At 42.9% G+C, this 22,586-nt stretch overlaps 1 protein-coding gene across 1 annotated transcript in view; it reads left to right on the top strand.

The window, feature by feature from the left end:
• Positions 1 to 22,586, top strand: part of RP1 (RP1 axonemal microtubule associated) — a 291,326-nt gene that overhangs the window by 46,570 nt on the left and 222,170 nt on the right. The window contains exons 7-15 of the mRNA XM_077809001.1: positions 519 to 597; positions 10,853 to 10,928; positions 12,497 to 12,573; positions 12,677 to 12,708; positions 12,862 to 12,991; positions 17,487 to 17,587; positions 20,413 to 20,586; positions 21,411 to 21,623; positions 22,100 to 22,277. Of these exons, the coding sequence (XP_077665127.1) occupies positions 519 to 597; positions 10,853 to 10,928; positions 12,497 to 12,573; positions 12,677 to 12,708; positions 12,862 to 12,991; positions 17,487 to 17,587; positions 20,413 to 20,586; positions 21,411 to 21,623; positions 22,100 to 22,277 (1,060 nt within the window). The remainder of the gene's footprint in view (positions 1 to 518; positions 598 to 10,852; positions 10,929 to 12,496; positions 12,574 to 12,676; positions 12,709 to 12,861; positions 12,992 to 17,486; positions 17,588 to 20,412; positions 20,587 to 21,410; positions 21,624 to 22,099; positions 22,278 to 22,586) is intronic.

The following is a 22,586-nucleotide window of genomic DNA, read 5'->3' as shown; positions in this document are numbered from 1 at the left end:
GAAAACCTGCACCGCTAAGCCAAAATTATTTTCTAAACATTTGCATTGACATTTTGGGGAAAATTATAATCCATAATAATTATTGTGTAGGTAAAGTGCATACCATTTCTTAAATTGCTTAATTATTTAAATAATATATATGAAAAGAAGAAATAACTTCAGTAAAATACATATTTTACTATATTCTGATATTAAGTTATATTACAATTTGTGATTGTTTTGTTAACTAAACTTTGGGCTAGTTTCTGCTCTCCTCACTCTAGTAGTTGCGTTGATTTCAATAGGACTACACACATAAACAAAGTGATCAGGATTAGCTCTTTAATCATAATTGTTAGTCCTGGAAACCAACTTTGCTTGTCTGCTTTGACATTATCATACATTATTTCGTAGAGCATATTGGGATGCTCATGCTTCATAGAAGAGTTTCACAGGTTTTCTACAGTAGGTTTCATGTGTCCCATTGGATGGGGAGTTCTTTTAGAAATTTAATTGCACTTTTCTTGGCTGGTTTGCAGACTGACCTCTTCCTACTTGAAGCTGTGCACCTTGGAAATTTGTACAAGATTGTTATAGGACACAATGGACTTGGATCAGGTGAGAAATCGCTACATATAATAACTGAATACTGACCACAGCTTTCTGTGAAATTAGAGTAGGTATTTAAAAAATATTCATATGAAATAATGTGACCAAGGTATTTTATGGGGGGAGGCAAAGGATTCCAAGAATACCAGTCATTAAAATGAAAAGGTTACATTTTGGTACCATCACAAATTCCAAATAATCATCCTTAACCTCTATTGTAGTCCAAATAATTGTATTAAAAATTACTTTTAAAAAAAGGGTACTGAACATTATAATTCTGTCATTTCCCTTTGAAAAAAAATAATTTGTTTATCTTTTCTGCACTTTGAATATTTCATTGTACAGCTTATATTCTGTATGTCTTCCAGAGATGGGCTATCGCTGTAAATGAAATTTATTAGTATCATTATTATTTAAATTGCAGTAGTGCCTGAAAGTCCCAACCAGGGATTTGAGGGGCATTGTGCTAGGTGCTGTACATACACAGTTAATGGAGATATGGGCTATGAACCAAATTGCCAATAATCACAAGACTTGGATTTATTTGATGCTGAATACCAAACTCTCTAACACATCAATGCTAGACAGTCTGAGCCAGAGTGTCTCATAGAGGTGTCAATTTATTCTGTCTTGAAATTTTAGATACAGGCAGTGTCAAGGTTCCTCCCCCACTCTGAACTCTTGGGTACAGATGTGGGGACCTGCATGAAAAACCTCCTAAGCTTATCTTTACCAGCTTAGGTCAAAACTTCCCCAAGGTACAAAATATTCCACCCTTTGTCCTTGGACTGGCCGCTACCACCACCAAACTAATACTGGTTACTGGGGAAGAGCTGTTTGGACGCGTCTTTCCCCCCAAAATACTTCCCAAAACCCTGCACCCCACTTCCTGGACAAGGTTTGGTAAAAAGCCTCACCAATTTGCCTAGGTGACTACAGACCCAGACCCTTGGATCTTAAGAACAATGAACAATCCTCCCAACACTTGCACACCCCCTTTCCTGGGAAATGTTGGATAAAAAGCCTCACCAATTTGCATAGGTGACCACAGACCCAAACCCTTGGATCTGAGAACAATGAAAAAGCATTCAGTTTTTTACAAGAAGACTTTTAATAAAAAATAGAAGTAAATAGAAATAAAGAAATCCCCCCTGTAAAATCAGGATGGTAGATATCTTACAGGGTAATTAGATTCAAAAACATAGAGAACCCCTCTAGGCAAAACCTTAAGTTACAAAAAAGATACACAGACAGAAATAGTTATTCTATTCAGCACAATTCTTTTCTCAGCCATTTAAAGAAATCATAATCTAACACATACCTAGCTAGATTACTTACTAAAAGTTCTAAGACTCCATTCCTGGTCTATCCCTTGCAGAAACCAGCATACAGACACAGACCCTTTGTTTCTCTCCCTCCTCCCAGCTTTTGAAAGTATCTTGTCTCCTCATTGGTCATTTTGGTCAGGTGCCAGCGAGGTTACCTTTAGCTTCTTAACCCTTTACAGGTGAGAGGAGCTTTCCCCTGGCCAGGAGGGATTTCAAAGGGGTTTACCCTTCCCTTTATATTTATGACAGGCAGTAATACAGTTAACCTCCCCATCTCCCTTCCCTCCCCCCCCATCCCTCCAATGTGTACCCAATATCACTCATTACTAGATCATCCCACATTAATTCACTTGTGGAGGACATCCCAACCCCTCTCCATATGGAAGGGGAGAAGTGGCACTTCTGTCACACAGTCTCTCTGGTTCATTGGCCTTACACAGATGCCCCTGGATTGGAACTCATCAAGTAGAGAGCGTGGTGACTTTTGGGAGAGGAAGGGGTGGAGCACGTTAGATGAGATGTCTCTTTCCATAGTACTGTTCCCTCTTTGCTCCCAGATTTTCACATGGAAATCCAGGAAAATCGTGAATGGGAGCTGTGATATTTTGCTCTGGATCCCTTCTTTGGCTTCTTCTAAGCTGCTGAGAAAGGACCCAGTTAATGATTACATAGTTGTTATTGAACCAGGCTGTCAAATGGAAGGGAGACCACAAGAAAGAAGCCTCCCAGCAATTCCTTTTCCTATGGACACATCCCTAAGAACCACAGGTTTAGAAGGGAAAATGGCTCAAGAAAAACCCGCTGTGGGGAAAATCCTTGAGTTCTTCTTCAAGTGCTGTCCCTGTGGGTGCTCCACTCTAGGTGTCAGTGCGTCCCAGCGCCATAGATGGGTAGCAGTGCCTGGTCAGGACGCAGGAGCTCAGTTCGTATCTCCCGTCTCGTTGGAATCTTCCTGAGCAGCTGCGTCCCGCACCCTCCTCAGTTCCTTCTCAACCATCCCCAGCTGAAGATGGACTCGGGGCAGTGCTGCTTCTCTTCCCTGGTCTCTGTAGGAAAAAAGTAACAAAGAATATAGAAATAGTTATTAGTTACATCCCAGTTGTTTCCCTTCCTATAGTGTAGTTACATAGTTATTGACTTAGTTAAAAAAAAAAACAAACAAAAAAACCCAAACAAACAACAAACAACAAAAACTTTTTGCTTCAGGCTTGTCTCTCGCTGAGACACTCTCCCCTGCCATTTCCAATTCACAATGCCAGGGGCTTCAGGATTCAAAAAGTGTGTTTCCTGTCAGGACTCCATGCCATGGTCGGACGGGCATGCACATTGTGTGAAGTGCCTCGGGGAAACCCACATCCCTGCAAAGCGCTTCCGCTGTACGAGCCTCAAGTCAAGGGCTCGGCGCGATAGGGACCTGCAGCTTAAAAGGCTTCTGATGTAAAAATCCCTGCAGCCGCTTCCGGAGATGGGGAAAGTTAAACCCGCTCCTACACGATCCCTGGCCAGATCTGAACCAGTTGGGAGCGCTGCTTCACCCTCTCTGGAGCAGAGGCAAGAAGCACAGCAGTCTCACGGGAGAGACTTCGACAAGGGTAAAGGGCCTCCCGCGAGATCCTTACCCTCTGTGCTGACAGCGCCACAGGCAGGTGCCTCAGCTCTTCCGAAAGCCTCAGCCGCGGCTCCCGCAGACCGCAGAGGCAGGAACCCGACCTCCGGTCCCAGGAAGGTTTCCGTGGCACCCAGCGCCTCAGTGCTAAAAATAGCCGCGGTGCCGGCTGCGCGCTCTGCCCCGGTGCCGGGAAAAACGTCGGCACCGAGCCTGCCTCCTGCCCCGGCACCAGCAGCGGACCCCCTGCAGGGCACCTCCAACAGACCCGCAGCACCACTTTCACTTTCACTTGCTAACGCGCTAGAGCACAGTCCAGGCTCAGTGCAGCCCAGGGAGCAGGAACAACAGTTCCTCACTGAATGTGACCTCTCAGTGCCACCTGAGCCTAACTCTCCGCACCTGGATACAGAGGGCTCACTCTTCAAACAGCCGCTCTCATCACCTGAACTGGGTACCTTCACTGACAGCAAACCCGATATACAGCAGTAGGCGGAGTTCTCCTCACCTGCCTCTCCTCCTCCACCAGGACCTCTTCCACCTCAGGCTATGGTCCACAGCCACCAGCCTCAGTTTCCCTACTTTGCCCCCCCGTGGACAGCACCTGGGTTCTCCTACCCTGTGCCTTGGCCTCAGTGGTATGCTTGGCCACATCCTCCTACCACTCATCCTCAGACCTCTTCCACGAAACCACTACCTGCTTCTGTGCCTTGATCTCCAGCTCCGTCCACTTCTAGAGTACCTGAACCCCCTCCTGAGAATGTGAGCTACGAACCATAACCTGACTCACCGAACCCTAATTCTCCACCTGCTCCAGACGGAGCCCTCCCCCTCCCGCCTCCACAGAATATGGATGACTGTAAACAATTTCAAGAGCTTTTCAAGAGGGTGGAACTCAGTCAAGACATCCCCCTAGAAGAGGTTCAGGAGACACAACACAAACTCCTCAGAATCCTTCAACCCTCTGCGCCCTGAAAGATCATGCTACCTATAAATGAAGCACTCCTGGAACCAGCTGACACTCTCTGGCAAACTTCTTTATTACCAACCTGCAGAAAGGCCGAACATGAATATTATGTTCCTGCTAAGGATGCTGACTTCCTATTTTCTCACCCACAACCGAACTCTCTCATCATGGATGCAGTTGCACAAAGGACGAAACAGCCACAATATCAGCCCACCCCGCAAGACAAGGACCTTAAACGCCTTGACGTCTTGGGTCACAAGGTTTACACATCCTCTACTCTACAATTCAGGATTGCAAACTACCCTGCACTCCTCGCCCGCTACGACTTTGATACCTACAATAAACTTTTTGAATTTGCCTCCTACATTCCAGAGGATAGGAGAGCAGACTTTAAATCAATTCTGAGCGAGGGCCAACTGATTTCCAGAAAGGCCCTACAAGCCTCTTTAGACACGGCAGACACAGCAGCCCATACTTTTGCAACTGCTGTGGTTATGCGCAGATCTTCATGACTTTCTGCATCTGGCATCCCTAAAGATCTGCAGACCAATATGGAGGACCTCCCCTTTGATAAAGACAAACTGTTTTCCAAAAAAAACGATGAACTACTTCACACCATGAAAGATTCTAGAGCGACACTGCGCACTCTGGGTATTCACCCATCTCTTCCCAGGAGACAACAATACCAACCCTACCAAAGGCAGCACACACAAAAATATGATTGGCCTCAACCCAAACCATATGGTATAAATAGGAATCGTGCTAGCCCCCTAAGTGCAGACAAAATCAAGCTCAAGCAACCACCTCCCATCCATCCGGGAATAAACAACAATTTTGAAACATTGGTCGAGGGTCTGCGTGACCACCCCTTGATTCCACAGCCTACTTGCCCGTTTGGCCACCGCCTCCACATGCCTGGCAGTGTATTACACAGGACCGCTGGGTCTTTGAAATAGTTCAGTCTGGTTACTTTATCCCATTCATATCCTATCCTCCTACCCTTCCCCGTCTCTCTTCAGGGACCCCTCTCATGAGCACCTACTTCGCGTATCAGTGGCTCACCTTTTCCAGCTAGGCGCAGTGGAATCTGTGCCGACACAACATCAAGGGAAAGGATTCTACTCCCATTACTTCCTGACCCAGAAAAAGACCTGGGGATGGAGGCCTATACTAGATCTATGCCGACTGAACAAATTTGTGAGGATACAAAAATTCAAGATGGTCACACTGGGCACAATAATTCCTGCACTGGATCAAGGGGACTGGTTCACAGCCCTGGACCTACAGGATGCTTATTTACATATATCAATTCATCCAGCTCACAGACGCTTCCTGCTATTCACAATAGGTCACGACCATTTTCAATACAGAGTTCTTCCTTTCGGTCTCTCCACAGTGCTGAGAGTCTTTTCCAAAACTCTAGCTGTGGTTGTGGCTCACCTCCACAAACATGGGATCACACTTTTCCCCTACCTGGATGATTGCCTCATCAAGGGCAACTCCTATGGTGAGACACTTCAAGCTACCCGTTTCGCCATCTCCCTTTTTCACAGCCTAAGCCTCCAAATAAACATCCAAAAATCCACCTGACACCTACACAACAGATTGAGTTCATCGGAGCTCATCTCAACTCAATCCAGAGCAGTGTCTTGCTCCCATATCACAGATTCCTCACAATCACACAGCTCATATGCACGCTCTCTATTCATCCCAGGACACAGGCAAGAATCTGTCTACAGCTCCTTGGTCACATAGCAGCCACCACCTTCATGGTCCAGCACGCCAGGCTACACATGAGATGTCTTCAGGGCTGGCTCAGTTAGAATTTCAAACCCAACAGACACACCTTTGGGACACTGCTAACTCCTCCTCCCAATATTCTAGCTTCCCTACATTGGTGGACAAGACCAGAAAATCTGTGCACGGGGGTTTCCTTCCAGCAACGATCCCCAATGCTCATGCTCACCACGGACACTTCCCTAATCAGTTGGGGAGCGCATCTAGGGGGACACAGGGCCCAAGGCCGGTGGTCCGCATCAGAGACGCACCTACACATAAATCTCTTAGAGCTCAGAGCAGTGAGGTGAGAATGCCTTCACTTTCTTCCCCTCATAAAGAACAAATCTATTCGGGTCTTAACAGACAACATAGCATGTATGTTTTACATCAACAGACAAGGGGGAGCCCGATCACATTCCCTTTGCATGGAAGCCATCCGACTATGGAATTGGTGCATACAACATCAAATACAAATCATCGCTTCCTACCTACCAGGCTGCCACAACACTACTGCTGACACACTCAGTAGGCACTTGTTGACAGAACACGAATGGGGACTTCACCCCGCAACACTTCAACAGCTCTTCTCACTCTGGGGCACCCCGTCAATAGACCTCTTTGCCACAACCCAGAATTGAAAATGTTGGCTGTTTTGCTCCAGAGCTGGACTCGGGACTGCATCCCTAGGAGACGCATTCCTCATCCCGTGGAACAGCTCTCTCCTGTACCCCTTCCCACCAATCCCTCTGCTACACAGCGTTCTTCGAAAGATTGTAGACAACAAGGCCCGGGTCATCCTTATTGTCCCGGGTTGGCCGAGACAGACATGGTATCCTTACCTACTCCACATGTCCTCCCGTCATCCATGGGCTCTCCCCAACAGGCCAGATCTCCTTTCCCAGGACAACGGACGGGTTCTTCACCCCCAACTCCAAAAGCTCCACCTGACAGCCTGGTTCCTTTATGGTTCCAAACCCATGAACTAGCCTGTTCCAAGCAAGCCCGATATGTCCTCTTGCACAGTAGAAAAGACTCCACTAGTAAAACTTACCTGCAGAAGTGAAAGCGTTTCACCCTCTGGTGAATGCCCAATATGGTGACCCTCCCTAACATTCTAGACTACCTCCTGAAATTAAAACAGGATGGACTTTTGCTCAGCTCCATCAAAGTACACTTGGCAGCACTTACCACCTTCCATCACCTGTTAGAAGGTTATTCACTCTTTACCCATCCCACCATAAAACGAATTCCCACGGGCCTGCAAAATGCCTTGATGGCCCATCCTCCCTACACAATCTTCTCCAAAGACAAAGTCACCCTTAGACCACATCCTAAATTTCTCCCTAAGGTGGTATCCACCTTCCACCTTAATCAACCTATATACTTACCTACTTTCTTACCCAAACCTCACAAGACTCCACATGAGGCAACCCTGCATACTCTTGACGTCAGGCGAGCAATCACCTTTTACTTAGACAGGACTAAGCCATTTCAAAAATCTCCACAACTCTTTGTCTCCATCACCGAAAGATCAAAAGGTACGGCTATCTCTAAACAATGTCTGTCCAAATGGATCTCTGACTGCATCAGATCCTCTTACCTTATTCAAAATATTCAACCTCCCGAAGGCATTAGAACTCATTCCACTCGAGCTATGTCAACATCCATTGCCTTCCTACATAATGTACCCATTCCTGACATCTGTAAAGTGGCTACATGGTCATCTGAAGACACGTTTGCCAAACACTATGCTATCACACAAGATACCATGGCAGACACCATAGTAGGCCATACAGTACTCTCTACAGTACTCACGCCACATCTCCAAAGTCCTACTGACCATAGTGGGAACTGCTACACATTCACCTAGAGTGGAACACCCACAGGGACAGCACTCGAAGAAGAAGGGGAAATTACTCACCTTGCAGTAACTGAAGTTCTTCAAGATGTGTGTCCTTGTGGGTGCTCCACTCCCTACCCTCCTCCCCTTTACTTTGGAGTACTAGTATAATTGCTCCATGGTAGAGAAGGAACTGTGTGTGTGGGTGTGGCGGGGGGGGCGGTGTACGGGATCCAGGTGCTCAGGAAGATTCCAACGAGACGGGAGATACCAACTGAGCGCCTGCATCCTGAACAGGCACTGCTACTGAAAATCTCCGATCAACGGCGCCGGGACACACTGACACCTAGAGTGGAGAACCCACAGGGACACACATCTCGAAGAACCTCAGTTACTGCAGGGTGAGTAACTTCCCCTTTTCCACTCCTCCAGACAACCTCTCATAGGTTTTTCAGTGGCAGTCTTTATTTTGCAACCTCCTGTCTTAAGAGACCACACCATTATTATTTTTTATTATTACTATTAGTACTATTATTATTTGTTATATCTATTTGTATTACAGTAATGCCTAGAAACCCCAGACTAAATCAGGGCCCCATTGTGTTAAGCCCTGTACAGAAACATCGTGAGACATTCCCTGCCCTAGAGAGCTTGCAATCTAAGTAGACAAGCTGGACAAATGAGTGGGAGACAAAGGAAGTGTCTCCAGACCTATTGAATGCAGTCTTGCAATCTTAATCCACTTTTATTGGAAAACCCACTTCGTCTAAGCAATTGATTTTTTAAATTAATCATTTGGCTTGTTGCTCATGGCAGGTTTGACTGTATCTTAAAATCTCTATTCTCGTATGAACTCCATTCTCATCAACTCTTCCTCTGCAGTAGTGTCTCTCAGGAAAATGCCTGCTATCCTCTGACGTTTCTGCACATTATAACATGGGTCTCTGTCGTGGAGTTTTGCAATGATGAAACAGCCATGCGCCCAGATCAGTAGTGTCAAACAATCAATTTTCTTCATTCTGCTTTGAGCTAGTCAATACAGTCCCTTAGAATTGCTGGCAATGTGGGCCTCTCAGACTGGTTAATGATTAAACTGTCAGCTTCCTGGACTTCTGAAATATTCCATGGAGTTGCACTGTCTCTCACAATGTATACTCATCAAGTGAATATTGCATCATTTAATGCCATGGACTAGCAGGGAATGGATAGTACCTTTGCTGGCAATGATAATTAATGTTTAAAAAAATGGATGCAGTGTTATTCCAAATTGTATCCAAAATATGGATATGTTCAGCTTTATTGATAATTTGACCAGAATATTAAAGAATTAAAAAGACTCAGAAAATATCTTCTCAAATACATAAATTAAATGCTTTAAATGAGAGGGATAAAGAGCTGCACTAGCCTGCAACCTCTGGTGCTTCTAGCATATGTGACTGTAAATGGAGAGTTTTTGAAGTGAATCTTTCTTTCCTTACAATAGCTTGTACTGTGATGAGGCGGTCTGTCCCCCTAAGGGTAGTGGTGCCTGGGGTCAGCCTACCTCCATCATGTGGTGTGGCTCTTTAAGATTTGGGAGGTCTGGTATGCAAGGTCCTAGAAGATATTGATTCGAGAGGAAGTGGTCTTGCATATAAGTAGTGTTGAGAGAAAATCTTGCTACTGTTTCTTTAAGGGCCCAGGACCAGGAGTCTAGTAGAGCAGGTGGGGCAAAGTTCCCCCTTCTCCCAGCCAACTGGGATGAGCTTTAGAAAGGGGAGCAGTGTATATGCTACCTCCTCCTTAATAGCAGAGAAGGCCTGCCTGCTGAATCATAGAATATCAGGGTTGGAAGGGACCTCAGGAGGTCATCTAGTCCAACCCCCTGCTCAAAGCAGGATCAATCTCCAATTTTTGCCCCAGATCCCTAAATGGCCCCTTCAAGGATTGAACTCACAACTCTGGGTTTAAGCAGGCCAGTGCTCAAACCACTGAGCTATCCCTCCCCCCAAGGACTAATTGGGGAAAAGGGGCCAGCTGAAGGAGAAGCTGGCTAAGGACCTACAAGACCTAAGTTACAACCCCAGATCCAAGAAGGAGAGCTGGCTGGGGGACTCCTGTCTTGAGGGAGTGACTCTTTGAACTACAACCCAGCTCCAAGAAGGGGACTTGGGGTGATGGGGGCATGGGGAGCTCCTGAACAGGGGCAAGAAAACATGCCAGGACTGTTATATGGATCCAGAGAACGTATGTATTTGAGTGACTAAAATGGTGAGTTACACTTTGTGGATGTAGTTAATAAACCAGACCCCCCCAGAAAGGAGTATGTGCTTTGACCTAATCTGGTCTGGGTAATTGCTGCAAGAGTCTGAGTGGGAGCTATGAGCAATACACATGCAGGCTCACGAGGGATTGCTCTGAAAGCATTCAACCCTGACAAGGACCTTAATGTAATTACAGAAAAATGATGAGCACTACTGTATATCAGGGAGTGACTCCTTCCATGGTGCTGATGTTATATTCATTTGTATTTAAAGTTACTGGGTCTGATTCTGATCTGACTTAAACTGGTTTGACATTGACATAGCTCTGTGAATTCAGTGGAGTTACCCTTGATTTAAGATGGTGTAACTTAAATCAGAATCTGGCCAGATATATGAGTGTGTGTGTGTGTGTATGCACGTGCATGCATCCACGCACACACACACATACACGCACAGAACATTTTTATTTTAGGATGTACTTTGTTTTTATTTTGTTCATAGGAAATGGATGGTTTCTGGAGAAGATTGTAGTCAAGGATCCTGTCACAGACCTGGATTATTCTTTTCTTTGTCACAGGTTGGTGGTGTTTTCAAATGGGTTATGTTGTAATAACAACTAGTTGTTCGTGACTTCTCCAGTCAGGGGTGATTTGTGAGGTGCTTGTCCCCCGAGAATCGAATTGAGATGATCCAACTCCTTTTACATACTCTGCCAAACAGCCATAAGATGGTAACAACATCTGGTCACTTCAGACCTGTGATACATTTAACCATTGACTGAGCATTGAAACATTCTATGTAAGGTGTCTCCACCCCAAACTGCTACAACGTTCAGCAGCTGCTGGCTGGCACATCACCTCATCTGACATTTTGAATCTGACATCAGCTGATCCACCTCTCCCTATATCCAAGCCAACACTTTTCAGTTGAGTGGGTTGCTCTCTCTCTAAGGGTAATTCTGCACCATTGGCAATATCAAGGGGAGCTTTGGCATTTACTTCAGTGGACTCAGGATCAGGCTTTCAGTTCTCATGAGGTGTATCTGAGTGGCTGGTCCTTCCTCTGTCCACCTCAAACCTGTCACTGAGCAGCAGCAGAACTAGAAGCAATCCCAATTTCCCTGCTGCTTCCCCTGTGGTCTCTTCTGCTCTGAATCTGCTACTCCCGTGCTCGTTTCTAATTTTATCTACTATCAAGTAACTCACAAATAGCTTATGGAAAGTCATATTAATAAAAATCAGTACAAATATTAGGAATTTGTAAAGTCCAGTCATGTATGAATCCAGCTACAACTTGCCAATGGCACCTCAATTCTGTGTCCTCCTTTCACTTCTACAAGTGAATAAATAAGTGCCCAAGTCAGCTTTGAGTGATTGATGTGCACCCTGAAATTGATTTATGTGTGCATGTGGGCTTTCTGCCCATCTGATATAGCACCTCCTCTTAGCGTGACCTAATTTTGATTCAGTAGTGTAGGTAAAATGAACTGCTACAGAGAGAGCTTGAAATACAATGCTAGTTTCATAAATAATTCAGGGACTGTTGAAATCTGTTTCACACAGAAAAATCCTCTGTGTGGTTGTAGGGCTTGATACACCTCTCACTGACATCATTTTTACAATGGTTCAACTCCTTTGATTTTAACTGAGTTATCTCTAATTTACTGAGTGTAAGTGAGAAGACAATAAAGCCTTTTTTAGTTTTAATGGCACAGTTTCAACTGAATGGGTTGGGGGTGGGGAGGATGGTGTTGCCTGCAAGAAATTTGCTTCATGAGAGGCAATTTTAGGAATCGGTACAGCTGGGCTCCCCGCAGTAGCCTTTTGGGGGCAGACAGTGTGGTCAGTGGATCTGCTATTACTGATCCCTAGCATTGGAATACTAGTTGAGATCCCCAGGTAGGCAGGCTGACTTGGGCCTTTAGGTCCTGATCAAGAAAAGTGCTTAAGCACACATATAACTTTAAAAAAGTGAGCAATGGAAACTCTCACATGCTTAAAGTTAAGCACATGCTTAAGTGCTTTGCTGGTTCAGGGCCTCAGTGCACAAAATATTAAAATGTAATGTGTAAACATTGTGACAAAAATATTGCTGGGTTTGAGATCAAAACTATATAATCAGAATGGGTTCTGTTTCTCTCCAAAGATGGCTAGATCAAGGGGAAGAGGATGGTAAAATTGTAAGAGAACTAAATATCACTGACACCACCACCTTCTCTGCAAGTAAGCATAAAACAATGCAGAAGAGAGTCCCTTGTCACTGTGACTGTGTCAAAGGATGGCCAGGATACTGTGTAAACTGATCACATTCTCTCTATCTCTGCAGGGCAAGAGCTGGAACTCAAGAGAGAGGAAAACGTAAAGATTTTTTCTCTTTTAAAAAATTGATTTGGCAGTATACATAGTCTGTTCTAGGGAAAATCAGGTCAATAGTTATTTCTGTATGTGAAGTTTTCTTCCTGTATCTTCTCATAAGGGCTCTTTTCTTCCTTCTTTTAAAAATATAACCAGTGGGCTGCTGAAAGATGGAAGTTTCAGAAAGGCAACACTCTTCAGTTCTACAGCAGGCTTACCCATGGTTTCATACGCCTCAGTCCAGATGGCACAGTTGATGCACTTGGTGACAAGAAGGACAAATATGGTAAAATATTTACCAGATGGGGACGTGTGGGTGAACAGCACGAGGAAGGAGGGCATCATCAGATCATTGCGTGTGTCATGTATAAGATTCAAAATTAATTCTAACAGGAGCAGAGAATGGCAACCATGAATGTTCTTACTCTTGAAAGCATTTAAAACTATTAATAGTAAAAGCCACTTGGTTTTGTTGTAAAAGAACATCTCACAATGGCTTCCCATTATTAAATAGAATCTAGTTTTCACGTGATGGATTAGTGATTCAGAATGCAAATCTCCATGGTAAGGGTGGTAAAACCCTCTCAACAACTGAGGCAGATACCCCTCTCTACCAGTATCATTTCCATCTTATCTCGCTTAGCTTCAGCCAGCTCACTCCCATTCAAGCCTCAGCTCTCTCTGGCAAGGAGAAAGTACTGTGTTACAAGTGTTCGAGAAAATGAGATTAAGAGCTTGTTGTCATGTACATTATGACAGTGCAACCCAAAATGTCTCAGGTCTCTCCCAAGTGACCTCTCCTATGCTCTGAACAGAACAGAACCTTGAAGGACATACTTGAGAGAGCCTTCAAGGCAATGAGCAAATTCCCAGCAATTACCTGTGGGATGTCTCTGAGAAATTGGGGCAGAAAACCCCCATGTGAATAACTCCTCAAGTAATCTTCTCCATGCAGGACTGTCCACAGGTAGATAAATAAAATCTGATAGGCATGGAATATGGGTTTTACTTTATTTTCAGAAAGATCCCTTTTTAGTTATCATGGTTGCTCTTGGAGTGCAATTATTCAGTGACTCAGAATGTTGAATTAATCAAATCTCTAAGAATTGCCTTAAATTTCAGAGCATTCCAAATCCCTAAATGCAGTTACCCAGCATGAGAGCATCCTGGAAATCCAGGGAGTTTCAGGGAGTTTCATTTTATGATTATAAACTGTGAACTACTGGGTAAACCTCCAAATCAACCTCCTTACATGAACCAGGTCTCCTAGTCTGCACTGAGGCAATAAGCAAATCTGTTCAATTTTTAACACTATAGCTTGGACTGATGGATTATGTTTGATTCAATTCCACATGACACCACAGAGTTCATAATCATTTTGCATGCAGAATCCAAATTTACACTGCTGTCTGCTTACTGTGGACTGTTGCATCTACATACACTTTCCTTCATGTGCATATGTGGACTTCTGCATGGAAGTTTTTTAAACATATAAACACATTAAATTTATAGCACTTTCTGTACATTTAATTTTACACAGAAGTAAAATCATCATGCATGTCATGTTCTAATTTTCAGTGAGTAGTATTTTCAGTCTGTGTGTAATTGTGCAGGTGCCACAACTGCACACACAGTTACGGCAAATGACCATGTAAATAAAGCATGCAGCTAGCACAATTGTGATGTCAAATGTAGGCACAGAGGTACGTACACTTCTTGGCATGAAGAACACGTCTCTACCCCTCAAAATTTCCCTTGAACGTTTGTTTGGGTTAAATACATGCACATTACTTTAGACTAGCTCTGTACAGGAGCTGATGTGAGACTTGTGGCTTAATTTTTCATCTTGGGGTACTGTTCCTTGCACTCACAGTTAAGAATGAAGTTTCCAAAGAGAAGCACCATCTACTTATCTTTCATAGTAAGCAACTTTAGTGGAAGCTACTTGGGCTGAAACTTTCCTGTCTTTCAAATGTTGGTGGGATCACAAGGAACAATTTATTAATAACTTCGGATCAGATCCTCAGCTGGTATAAATCAGGTTAGCTCCAGTGTTTTTGATGGAGTAATGGCAATTTACATCAGTTGAGGATTTGGCTCAGGCATTATTAATTTTCCAGGGTTTTTTATCCCTAACTGGAAGCATTAAGAGAAGTGCCATTGTGATTATTATTTTCTGAGATGTGGTTTGATTCTGGCAGGTAGGAACACTGTCAGCATGCAAGATGCCCCCATGTATGAGATAATTACCTTGAATGTAATTGATCTAGTTAGAACAATAGTTTAAATAGGCATACAGTGCATGCAGCCTTGCTTCACTGAATGAATATGCTTAATTTTTTAACTACTAAACAGCAGGTTGCAACAGATCTATTTTATTATGAATGGAACAAAATTAGTCAATAGATAAAATCTCTGGGCCAGATTCTGCCATTCTGAGTAGTACCTTGCACTGCAAGTGGGCCCATCAGAGTGATAGAAAAGGCCTATGGGAGAGAAATGACACACAGTGGAATTACACCAGGGTTGAGTTTGACTCACTGTATTTATTGCTATCAGTGGGAGCTACATGCATTTAGGGAAAGTACAATGTTTTTTATGTATATATTTATAATGTGGTAGTGTCTGGAGGCCCCAGTTAGGGATCGAGGCTCCATTGTGAAAAGCACTGAACATTGTACTCTAAGAAGCACAGCCCAGAACTCTCAGCCCAAGAGGGAGGGGATAAGGTGACTGTCAGTCACCCTAGCACCCTCCTGATCCAGAGCTGCTCCAGGGACTGGAGAGGCCCCAGGAATAACGTGGCCCCTGGAGCCTGTCTGAGTTATGGCAGCCCCCTGCGATGCCCTATGAGCCACAGTGATGTCTAGAATCTTTGTACTGCTGTGTGCTGCACCCTGCCCCAAACACACACCTCTTGCCCCCAGGCCCACTCTGGCACATCTCTATACTGGGAATTATCTTCCATATTGCCTGTGCTGGGGGAATCCTCCCCTTACATATACGAGGCTATGCTGCTTCAGCCCTTTTATCAGGTCCACAGGTGCCAGAATTGGGGTGAGAATCTCTCCCTAAGTATATGATGAGAGACAACAGGGAGCTTCCTTGTGTTCCCCTGTTGGCAAGGCTATTATTATAAGCATAATAAATAAACAACTGTCACTGCTAATGCAGTAAGCACTTCACTGTTTCACCATTGTCAAGGGTTTTGGAGGCATCATGGAAGAGGTAAACCTTAAGAATATGGAAATTCAGAGCCATGCTGCAAAATTTGTTTTTACAAATAATAAATAGAATTCTGCTGAAAGAAATAGATTTTATCTCCCTATCTACCTTAGGATTGTATACTGCTGCCCTTCACTGTGGTATCTGTTTCAGAGTATCAGCCGTGTTAGTCTGTATCCGCAAAAAGAAAAGGAGGACTTGTGGCACCTTAGAGACTCACAATTTTATTTGAGCATAAGCTTTCGTGAGCTACAGCTCACTTCATCAGATGCATTCTGTGGAAAATACAGTGGGGAGATTTATATACACAGAGAACATGAAACAATGGGTGTTACCATACACACTGTAACGAGAGTGATCAGCTAAGGTGAGCTATTACCAGCAGGAGAGCGGGCGGGGGGTGGGGGGAACGGGGACCTTTTGTAGTGATAATCAAGGTTGGCCATTTCCAGCAGTTGACAAGAACGTCTGAGGAACAGCGGGGGGGGGGGGGGGGAAGGGGATTAAACACAGGGAAATAGTTTTACTTTGTGTAATGACCCATCCACTCCCAGTCTTTATTCAAGCCTAAGTTAATTGTATCCAGTTTGCAAATTAATTCCAATTCAGCAGTCTCTCGTTGGAGTCTGTTTTTGAAGTTTTTTTGTTGAAGAATTCCCACTTTTAGGTCTGTAATCGAGTGACCAAAGAGATTGAAGTGTTCTCCAACTGGTTTTTGAATGTTATAATTCTTGACGTCTGATTTGTGTCCATTGATCCTTTTATGTAGAGACTGTCCAGTTTGGCCAATGTACATGGCAGAGGGGCATTGCTGGCACATGATGGCATATATCACATTGGTAGATGTGCAGGTGAACTAGCCTCTGATAGAGTGGCTGATGTAATTAGGCCCGATGATGGTGTTCCCTGAATGGATATGTGGACACAGTTGGCAACGGGCTTTGTTGCAAGGATAGGTTCCTGGGTTAGTGGTTCTGTTGTGTGGTGTGTGGTTGCTGGTGTGTATGGTAACACCCATTGTTTCATATTCTCTGTGTATATAAATCTCCCCACTGTATTTTCCACTGAATAATCCGATGAAGTGAGCTGTAGCTCACGAAAGCTTATGCTCAAATAAATTTGTTAGTCTCTAAGGTGCCACAAGTCCTGCTTTTCTTTTTGTGGTATCTGTGTGTCTTCCACATAAAATCAATTAGCCATAGTGAGGCCTCTAGTACACTTCATCTAGTCCCTGGCTCCCTTTTTGGGGTATTGGGATGGGGTATTATTTTGTTTTGATATTTACAAACAATAAATCTACTCTTACCAAGAGATTTTTGAGCTTCGCTGATAGCTCTCTGGCAGTGACTTTATAAGCTTCCCCAAATGAACTGGGAGGCGATCTGTTGATCAGAGTCCAAATTTTTCCTCAGTGCTAATTACTAATTTTTTTAATTCAGCCTCTTCCCTGTCAGATAATGTCTTTGCCAAATCAGAAGTCACTTGTGGGTATTAGATGTAAAAATGAGTTTGAATACATCTGTGGCTTTACTTTTTTTCTCCCCAAAACTCTTTAGGTCTTTTTGATGTGACTGTCAAAAGAAACGCACATGTATTTAAGAGTCATCAGATGCCACATCTTGCCCTTGCTCTTGACAATGGCTATGTCACTGGAATGGTATGAAATTGCCTTATTGCTTTTAATTGTTTCAGGATTATTATTATTTATTAATTATTTATAAATATATTAAATATAATGCAGCTTTTGTTCTCTGTACTAATAAGTAGCAGGTACTTCCAATCAGAGATGAGGCCAAGTTGCAAAACCAAAATCTGAAGTTTGAACTTGCCAAAGATCTGGAAAGTTTGGATTCTGCTTTGGTGCCTATCTATTTATATTTTTACTCTTTCCTCCTGCATCTCACTTAGTATTTCATTTAATATTTTCAATGGCTCATTGAGAAGTATTTGATTTATACAATCTTAAAATTATGAGCTGTGTTTCATTGTTTATACCAGCTAATCAAATATTGACAACATATCTGGCATGCCCTGGCATCTCCTCTCCTTGGATAATTATCAGTGCCAAGTGCTAATTGTAAATATCCATTTATTTCCCTATCACTTTTTGTAACTAACCTGCCTTTCAAGGCTTGTTGCAAGTTAATGTTCCAAGCCTAGCTTGATCCCTGCTCTCTCATCCTCTCCTCAAAGGTAGATTTTTGTCAACAGCAACAGATTAGTACTGGTTTTACTTGCTTGCTTGTCTACATGTTTTCCTGACCTCAAGCTTCTTGGAAAGTCAAGCATGTGAAACCTTGTAAGTCCTACTAGGTGTGAACCAAAGAAACTGGATCCCATTTAGTCAACTTATGGGGAGGGTTCTTCCACAGCCCTGGTCAAATCAACAAGCAGATCAAGGGCCAGAAGATACAGCCTAGGCAACATCAGTTTGGAGGTGGGAAAGGGAGAGACCTTGCTCCATCCCCTCATCAACCTGCAAAGCTCTTGAGCTCTATGTTAGAGGGATTTTTAAAGAATGGAGCTCCTGAGTGCTGCAGGAGAGAGGCTCTTTCATCCCATTTCCCATGAAGCCCAGGATTCCTTTAGAAGGGAGTCTCTCCATCTTCCCCTGTAAACTCTTGAGATCTTCAGTAAATAGGCTCCTTTCTATCCTCCTCTTTGGCTCCCTCCTTTATCTAACGTCTTCACCAGTGGACTTTCTGCACTACAGAAGAGACGGCCTCTGTCCCTTTTCTTTCTCTTTCTCTTCTCCCAACTCCTGTAGAGATACTGAGCTCAACGGGAAAGAGTCTTCCTCCTGGAAGCCAAGCCCCGCATCACTCTGTCACAGCACTCACAGCATGTGATTAGGCAAGTGGAGTTCTGGAAGATAGAACTGTGTTTCACTGAGTATGGAACCAACTGTGTTTTGCTTTCCCTTATTTGAGAAGCAAGTAACCTAGTGGTCAAAACAGGCCACAAGCCTCCTTTATATAATATGCATCGGCTTTAGCAGAAGAGTTTACTCAGCACCTTGCAGAATTGGACACCTATTTGGGAATGGCTTCAAGCCACAGAACAAATGGTGCAAACTCTTCTTGTTCCTGTTCCACACAGCAATGAACAGCTCTTTCTTGTTCTCGACATCATTACAAATAGGGTGAAAGGATACCATTCTTCTATTTCCACCTCTGTCACTGGCTTTTTCTTTTGGATCTTGGGCAAGCCACTTAACGTCTCTGCCTCAGTTTACCAATTCTAAATTGCATATAGTAATAAAACACTTCTTCATAAGGGAGTTGTGAGGATTAATTAATTAATTATTAAAGCACTTTGTGATCCTTGGAAGAAACAGTAAAACAGTACTGTAATACTGTAATCAGTTGTATAGGTTTCAGATTTAATCAAAGGTCCTGTGGCTGTCTTGTTTCACAGTCTCATTTAAACTCCAGCTGATGATTTCTTTTATTCTCAAAAGCTTCAGTTAGAGCACGTTGAAATGTTTTGAAAGAAAAGGTTTTTTTTTCATGCAAAAATGGCCTTTCTTGGAAACAACCTTTTTATCTAATTTGTTATTTTAAAAGTTATCAAAACTGTTATTAAAATGGCTATTGACATTTTTCATTTTCTTAAACCTGAGTTTTCAGTAAATGAGAGATAACTTAATGTGTTAGATTAAAAAACTTAATGATTTTTTTTGAAAAAGCAAGAGTCCACTTTGAACCATGTGAAATGAAAATAACTTTGAAATCTTGAAACTTTTCATTTTTGCCCAGCTCTGTTATAAATCCAATACAATGTGTATTTTTGTGTATAGTGTCTTTCATGCAAAAGGACCAGGAATTAATCCACAGCCCTTTACACTCTGACCAGACAAATACAAATAATAAGCCTGATTCAGCCATCTGGTTGGGTCCCTGTGGGTTGCTGCCTTCCCTAGATGTTTATCCAGGGAGAGCAATATAAACCCTGATGTGGGGGGCCACAGTGTTGCTGCTGCTGGTGAAAGGTACCTGAAAGATATTCCGAGTGCATTTCCTGGGAGCCCTGGCCTTGCACCCTCTCTTCTGACTCAGTCCAGTTTGTGGGCTGCACCAGGTGACCCCAGACCTCCGCAGTAAGGAGTCTGAGTATCTTAGTTGTTCTACCTGCACTCAGTGCAGAAGTTCTGCCTCTGGCAGTTCCTGACCTGACTTTCTCTAGCAGAACCCAGGAAACAAATTGTACCCAATGAACATAATTACAAATAGATAACAGGCTTGTCTTATTTCAAGATTCTGTCCCCAGTTTCAGGCTTCTCAATTTTAGAATTTCAAGCTCAAAAACAAATTTGAGAATTTCCATATTAGGTTGATCTTTATGGCTAATAGCAATATGTTTCTGGCACCATGAGGAATTAATAGAGGTACAGAAATAGCGACCCCATGGCGTGACTTCTCTTTCATATTACTTATATCTAGTGGTTCATATAATTGATTATTCCTGCTTTTCTTATGTTAGAACAATGAAGATACTCTCTGTGAGCTTCAAGTTTATGTTCAGCCAAATCGCTGTGCAATTCTGGAATCAGCCCGGAATCCAGGGCACATGATTACATTCAGTCTTCAAGGCAAAGTAGCCGATGATACAGTAGGCTATGCAGGACTCTTGAAAGAATTTGGTGTGCATGTGAAGGTAAGGTTGGGGAAGCGAGATCAAGGAAATTAAACTGCAAATAGTTTTTTCTTGTAAAGCCCACTGGACTTGAACACATCCCAGCAAACTGAAAGTTGAAAGAGTGATCTCCTCCCACTAGGTGGAGCTAAAGACTGCAACTACAGTTTATCAGGGCGATATCATGATGTGAACCCTGAGGAAGTCACAGATAGTCAACATACCTTCCAAAACCAGGGTGGTATACACAACAGAGCTGGATGGAAAATTGTTTGCATAGGAGACAACAGCTTGCTAGTCGAAGGAACAGTTATATGATTTGTGACAAAAATGTACTTGCGTCACTTACCACCTTATACGTTTCAGAGTAACAGCCGTGTTAGTCTGTATTCGCAAAAAGAAAAGGAGTACTTGTGGCACCTTAGAGACTAACCAATTTATTTGAGCATAAGCTTTCGTGAGCTACAGCTCACTTCATCGGATGCATACTGTGGAAAGTGTAGAAGATCTTTTATACACACAATTTTTTTCATGCTTTGTGTGTATAAAAGATCTTCTACACTTTCCACAGTATGCATCCGATGAAGTGAGCTGTAGCTCACGAAAGCTCATGCTCAAATAAATTGGTTAGTCTCTAAGGTGCCACAAGTCCTCCTTTTCTTTTGACCTTATACATGGAAATGTGCCTGTAGTAGTTTGAAAAAAATAATTCACATCTTCTGCTTAATTGCTAATGTAAAGGTACAACTATTGCCAAATGATGGAGTGTATTAAGGTGACAAATCAAAGGGGGTTGGGGAAGCCATGTGATTTACAAATGGATATTTTTATCTATCGATTTGTAGGGTGTGTTCCACAACGGTGCCATAATTCTGCTCACCACAAGTCTCTACCAGGCTCTCTGCCTCAGGCCTGATGGGAGCTGCAGTGGAGCAGGAAAGCAATCTGAAGAATCCTATTGGAAAGTGCATAAAATCAGCTCTGGAATTTGCATGATTGAGAGTTTGAAAAACTCAAGAATGTATCTGAGGATCAAGGATGGCGAGTGTAATGGAACAGTAAGCAGTTCTTGTTCATATTTGCCTTTTAAAATTTTTATAAGTAACTTGCCAATGCCAGAGGGGAAGGAATAAAATCTTTAAAGTCAGTAAAATAATCAAACTGCATTACCCTCTGTTGTCTAAAATAGAGACTTTTTACATCTCCCATGCAGCCATAAAACTTGCAGAACTGGGAAACTCTGCTTTGAAGAAGTTTAGCCTTTGCCTAAACCTTTACATGAATCAGAACTCTCTGTCTCATGCATGATATTTCCCTTATTCGGATCATTATATCTCTATTTCTGATCACAAAGGAATAAATAGGTCCAAACATGAGGCTATATTTATAGGATGGAACAGTTAGACAACAGTATGCTAAAAACTTAAAAAACAAACTGAATTGACACAAATATTCAAGTTTTTATTTTAAAGTTTTCCAACTGCGTATCACATTCAATTGTTGAACTCACATTTCTATATTTCATTTTTTTTAGGGGACGGGTGATGTGTACTGTCACTTTAAAATTGAGAAGAACTTAGAAAGTGGATCTGTGAGTCTAGAATCTGTTCAAAACAGAGGAATGTATGTTGGTCTCCAACCAGATGGCCAGACCAAGCCAGTTGTTCACACTGGAGAGAGAAACATTTTGTTCTACCCACGAGTCATCAAATGTATGCAACTTTGAATACTAAACAAACCACTGAGTATTTCACATATTTATAGCTGTACATGTAAATATTTATGACCACAAAGTTTAAGGCAAAAATATAGAGACCAGACTTGAAAATTTGCTCTTGAACGTTTTAAATGAGAAACATATCCTACTTGCAACTAATTCCTCCCATATACATTGGTAATTTTTATACCTCATTTTACCAACTCAGGAGTTAAAAGAAAAAAAAATTGTTTTTTTGCTGAATAAATGAAACTTTGAGTATGTGGATAAAAACAATGGTCATAACATCTGGTTATTACAGCTC

This window comes from Eretmochelys imbricata, chromosome 2 (assembly GCF_965152235.1).
Source record: "Eretmochelys imbricata isolate rEreImb1 chromosome 2, rEreImb1.hap1, whole genome shotgun sequence".
NCBI classification, from domain to species: Eukaryota; Metazoa; Chordata; order Testudines; family Cheloniidae; genus Eretmochelys; species Eretmochelys imbricata.
This window is presented reverse-complemented; position numbering and strand designations above follow the sequence as displayed.